The 6,000-nt window shown below is 37.9% G+C and overlaps 1 protein-coding gene across 3 annotated transcripts in view; it reads left to right on the top strand.

Moving 5' to 3' along the window:
• Nucleotides 1-373: 373 nt before the first annotated feature.
• Nucleotides 374-6,000, top strand: part of LOC149180055 (coatomer subunit zeta-2-like) — a 52,561-nt gene continuing 46,934 nt past the window's right edge. For all 3 annotated transcript variants that reach the window (XM_089415881.1, XM_089415880.1, XM_089415878.1), the window contains exon 1: nt 374-527. In XM_089415881.1, the coding sequence (XP_089272007.1) occupies nt 525-527 (3 nt within the window). In that variant the 5' untranslated portion in view covers nt 374-524. The remainder of the gene's footprint in view (nt 528-6,000) is intronic.

Genomic DNA, 6,000 nt, shown 5'->3' with positions numbered 1-6,000 from the left:
ATAAAAATATAATCACCAATATATTATTTTAACGATATATTAAAAATAAATCATCTCACATTCACAAATAATAACTAATAATTATTAAAAATACTTATTAAATTATAATAAAACTCACACTCTATACAAATACTTATTAAATTATAATAAAACTCCACACTCTATTTCTTGTATGCCATACAAGGCACAATGTTAATTGTATAACCCATAATTATTAAATTATAACAAAACTCCACACTCTACTTCTTCGGATGCCATACAAGGCACAATTTACATACCCTAATTTTTTTTTAAGGTACAGAATCTAGCTATATAATCAAATACCCATTTTATAGTTACAAATATCTATTTTAAACAATAAAGATCCAGATTTTACCCAAATATTTTTGGCCCACCAAAACAACGCCGATATATAAACGTAAAGCATGTCACATCGTCCGTGTGTGTTATGTGTTGAGGTGGAGAAAGTGGCGGAGATTTACCTGTACTTATAAAAGAAAATATCGACGTCGTTTGATCTCTCAATGGTGAGTTTTCAGTCTCTGGTTTATACATTTCTCTGTCAATCTAATCTTATGAAAGAATATCCCTTCTACATATTTGTTTTGGATGTATTTTCGTTCAATCTCGCAGACCATTTCTCCATCCATGCCATTTTAAATTTGTTGGGGGACCACTCATCTCCTGGTATGCACATTTTATCTACCTGGCTTTGCTCTGGAGGTCACACCGCTGCTTTCATTCACTGAAGTCCCTAGTTTGATCCCCACTGGCGACTCTGGTTATGTGAATTGTACAGATCGCGATTTGACTGTTTATTTCTATTTATCGAGGGTTATTTAATCTGGTTCGGTGGTCTGTTACGAGATGTTAGGTCTGTTAAATCTTTCAGTTTTCTTCCCCTCTAGCTAAAGCTAATTTAAGCAAGTAGATCAGTTCAATGAATTTTGCTTGGTTATTTGTGGCTGGACAGACATTTGCTTTTAATGAAAATGAAAGAACATCTGAGAAATGAAGCACAAATCCCTGACCACAAATACGATTCTCACTCTAGCATGCACCATCAAAAAAAGGCCCATGGGACACTTTTATCAAATAGGAACGTGCCTACTTGTCTACCAGGGACCAAAATCCGCCTTGAGATATATGCTGGGAAAATGATCTCTGTCTTGGTTGCAACCACAATCGGCAGGCTTATTTTCCCATCAAGGATCGCCGAATTCCTTGCAGTGAATAGACTCCAACTTATAATCAATGGAAGATACTCATCGGTTTTAAATCCCTTCTGCTGGACCACCCTCAGAAACAAGCACCCAAAGTATCCTTAGACCAAGGCTCATGTACTCTTAAAATCTTGCTTATCTCCAACTATACGTCTCTGGCAAAAGAACAATGCAAGAACAGATGTTGAATGGTTTCCTCATCCATTTTGCACAGGGCACAATAACCAGGGCCATGAAAGTGCCTCTTTTGAAGAACCTCCAAGTCATAACTTTGTTGTTAAGCCACTGCAGGAGTAAGCTCTACTCCCTTTCTGGAGCTTGATCCAAAATGATCGCAAGATAGCCCTGTTGAGCACTATAAAACCAGCTGAGATAGCCCCGTAGCAATTCATTTGGACCCTTCATCAATCCAAAATGAGTTTTTTCCAAGATAGTATAAATCTTTCCCAAAGAGGCCTTTAGGCCTTTGGAACCCCCAACTGATTTGCTGACAACCATCCTTACCTCCAAATGGTAATAGGTAAAGAGTTGCCAATTCTGGACAAGAAAGACCTGCCTCTTTGCTATATAAATTGTACTAGCTTTTCAGAGAGAAAAAAGTCTGCATTGAACCCCATGATTGCATCCACCCAACTATCACCGCTGAACCAATTCAACCTTCAATGCCAAGTACTTAACTATCACTGAGAAAGACAGAGTTAAAGCTTTCCACCGGTTAGAAATGTTATGGATGCTTTTATTGCCCCTCCTTATCTAATCAACTAAAGTATCCGGCGTAATTTTTTAATGAGTAACTTACTCCACATGTTGGATGTGGTAATTACATTCCTTAAGGATCTGGCTGCCAAAGCTTCACCAAATTTTTCAATGTCCTTTAAACCACACCCTTCAACTCCTTGGCCATGGCAATTCTTCTCTAGCTTACCAGACACATACCTCTGTACTCCTCACTTCCCGTCCACAAGAAACTAAAGCAAAGCTTCCTTATTCGGTTCATAATACTCTTTGGAATACAGACCAATAGGTGCTAGTAAATTGGGATTGCCTCTAACACTACTTTGACAAGTACCAATCTGCCCACTTGGACAACCATTGATCGCGCCAAAAGTTGCCTTCTTTTCGATTTCCCCAAGAAGCTTGACCCAATCTACCCTCTAGTATTTGTTTGGCTTTACAATGAACCCAAGATAGTTGACACCCTTATCCAAATTCTTCCTCCCAAAAGGGAAAATAGTACCCTAATGGTGTAGAACAGTGTTGCAGGAACCGCCCACACCCCCGCCCCCCCCCAAGGATCCAAAGGTAGATCCGCATCCCGTATGGATCCGCCAACGATCCTTCGGCGAATTGTGGATCGGAAAATCAGAACTGCGGTTCCCCCTTTTTTTGGCGGTTCCTGCAAAATTGGATTCGTGGGGGCCCGATCTGCAGCTCCTACTGCTCGATCCGCAGTTCCTATTGCTCGATCCGCAGTTCCTATTTCCTGATCCGTGGATCTGGAAAGGATCGGGTGCGGGTCTGTGGAGGTTCGGGCGTGTATCAATTGTGGATCTGAAAGAAGGTGGACGGTTCTGCGGGGCTTTTTTTGTTTTTGGAAATTCTGAACTGTTTTGTCAGGAACTACACTTTCCGAATATTCCTAAGGTGCCCCTTGATGCTCCCTAGATGCTCCCAAGATGCTCCCCTTTAAATTTTTAAAGTAAAAGTGACATTCTCTTTTATCTTTCATTTCCATCCTTTTACTTAAATTTTTAACATTACCATGAAATGACTCAGGATGTTTGAGAGTGGTTCCATCCTCATCAGACTTCATATGGAGAAAATAGAATTTCATATCCCATTCAAAATTCAGCAGACTTAACAATTTTTAGGATCAATGGGATTGTGACGTTTCATTAGATTATATCATGTATGAGGGCATGTGATTGGCATTTAATCAAGAGCAACAAGCCCTACATGTACCCCAGTGTTGGTGTTATTGATTGTTGAACCCTTTGTCATGGCCTTAGCAATTATGTACCCTTCACTCAAGTCAAATTCATTGATAAGGCATGTTAAGCTTTCTCTACCATATTATAAGGCGTGGTTTAAGCTGGTTGATCAAAATTAGGCAATGTTGACTAAAACCCCTATAGAATTGAAGTAGAGGCAAAGGCTAGACAAGAGAAGAGGAATCTAGATTGTAGATGGTTGATGCTGGAATAATTAATCATTGATGTACAATGGATGCCATATCTATCTTGATTTATGTAAAAATATGCATGTTTTCATGTCTTCTACAACTGATTTGGCATTTTGGATGTTTTTAAAATATAAATGCAAAATAATATATATATATATATATATATATATATATATATATATATAGTAGACGCTTCCAAGATGCTTCACTTCCTAGATTTTTGGAAAATTACGCTTTCGTGGCCTCGCTTCCAAAAAATGTTCCCATTTTGTCCCTGCTTCGTGCAACATTGGTGTAGAAGCTGTTCATCTAATTCATTGGCATAGATAATTGAATTATACAATTTAATATCCATATTGGAGCCAACATAATAAAGATCTAAGATATCCATAACTTTGCCAGCTTCCCAATTGGAACCATAACAAAAGAGCAATGCTTCATCTACAAATAGTAGATAAGTCAAAGCCACTGCTCTGCCCACCTTCATCCCAATAATCTACATCCTTTGCTTTTCCTCCAACAAAGTTTGACTCAAACCTTTAGGTACTAGTAAAAATAAGTAAGGTGAAAGGGGGAAACCTTGACAAAGGCCTCGTGATGGCTTAAAGAAATTTGAGGCAGATCCATTGATCATAATTGCAAGTTGTGTGGAAGTAATGCACCCAATAATCCACTTGATCACTCTTAAGGGAAAAATCGATATGTAATAGGAGCAAATGAAGATACATCCATCAGACTTGATAGGATGCTTTGGAGAGATCCAACTTCATAACCACCATTGGGGAGGAAGTACGCTTTATACTATGGACTACTTCTTTAACTAATCCCATCGCTTCATGAATGAGTTGCCCTCCTAAGAACCCAAATTGTTACGTAGAGATCACATGAGAAAGAATCAATTTTATCCTCATAGCAATCACATTGGAAATAATTTTGTAGACCACATTACACAAGGAAATTGGTCTATAGTCATAAAGAGAGTTTGGATGGTCAAACTTTAGGATTAATTCTAGGATGTTGAATTTAGGTTACTCGAAACCTTCCCTTTGACCCAAACTTCCTCTATTAGCCTTAATAGATCCTCTCCTAATAGATTGAAAAGGCCATAAATAACTCAATTGTCCAACCATCTAGATTGCGGTTGTGATCATTTTTAAAAGAGTCCTCAATTGAGAGCAATTTATCTTTGGACACCTTTTGCAACACTATCATCTTCCTTGTCTTTGACCATCCTTGGAAACTTGTTGACAAGATTCATGGTCTTAACAATGTGGCATCAAACATCTCTAAAAATCTTCCCAAAGTGTCGGACTCTCAATCTAGTCAGCTCTTGAAAGCTCATTATTTCCCAGCCTACCTCGCCTTTTAATTACCAAATGTAGTTTTTAATTCTTCTATAGGTTGTGAAATTATGGAACTCAATTCAATCAAGGTTTCGCTACTTTTATTTAATTCTTCTCTCCCTTTCTTTGTATGGCAACAACTTTGCTTTTTTAGCCTTAAGATCCTTGAGTTCTTTTAAGTAAACCTAGTTCATTCGACACCCTTCATCTCAATTCAAAATCGCCACCAACTTGTCTTTGACCTTCTTTAATTTTGTTCTTCGTTGTTGATATCTCTACGCTGACAAGGCAATCACTTTTTCTTTGACCACCTTTAAGGCATGCAGAATCTTGTAGCTTTAGATCATACAATTTCCAATGTGAGGAGACCAAAGTCGTGAACTCTTCTTCCAAAAGCTAGTTAGAATTAAATTTGAAGAATGCCTTTGGATTATCTCTTACCTCATCTAATTCGAACACATTAGGGCAATGGTTGGAGCACTTAGTCTTCACTACTCAAGTTCGAAATCTCCTTATTGATGTGCATGATGAACTTGTCTAGTCTCTTAGACATAGATGCCCCCATGTTCTACTATTCACCTAGGTAGTCTTTAGTTTCATTGGAGCTAAGTCCAAAAGACTTGCTCAGTCTAAAGAGGAGATGAAAATTGAAATAATCAAATAGGTTATCAGGTTGAGTGAAACTACACCAGATTTCATCCCTATAAAGTATGAAATTTAGATTATCTCCCAAAATAAATTGGGTACTGTTGACCACTGAAGTTGCATTTGATGAATTTTTAAAGACTCCATGCTCAAAGCACATTTCAAAGCATTCCAACACTTTTAGATCATTCAAAGTTCTAGATTTCATCATGGTTTTTTAGCCCCTTCTCCCTTCTCTATCTATCTCCATTTTGTACTTAGATTCCGCAACCCTGCAGGGATATTGTAAACATGATACTAGCATGATGAATAAAGCCATGTAACAGGCCTAGGTAGCTTGGGTCTTTACTATCAAGTGAGTCCACTCTAGGGAGTTTTTTTTCACTTAACTAATTATTCATGTTTTTCAACACTAAATAACTAGTTGAGTTTTTTCTCCTAGATATACCCCCAAAGTTGGAGTGCGGCTTGATGGTAGAGCCTTGGGTGAGTCCTAGTGTCTAGAGTCAATGTATATTACCATGCTAGATCATTTGTAAAATTTCGCGGAATTTGATTAGGTCTAGGGGTCATTTTTTAATTATTAAAAATTTCTCGCAAGATGGAA

This window comes from Pinus tabuliformis, chromosome 3_2 (assembly GCF_031772625.1).
Source record: "Pinus tabuliformis cultivar Carrire ecotype Pingquan chromosome 3_2, CPIR1, whole genome shotgun sequence".
Taxonomy (NCBI): domain Eukaryota; kingdom Viridiplantae; phylum Streptophyta; class Pinopsida; order Pinales; family Pinaceae; genus Pinus; species Pinus tabuliformis.
The sequence above is the reverse complement of the archived record's forward strand: the minus strand, read 5'-3'. Positions and strand labels throughout refer to the sequence as shown.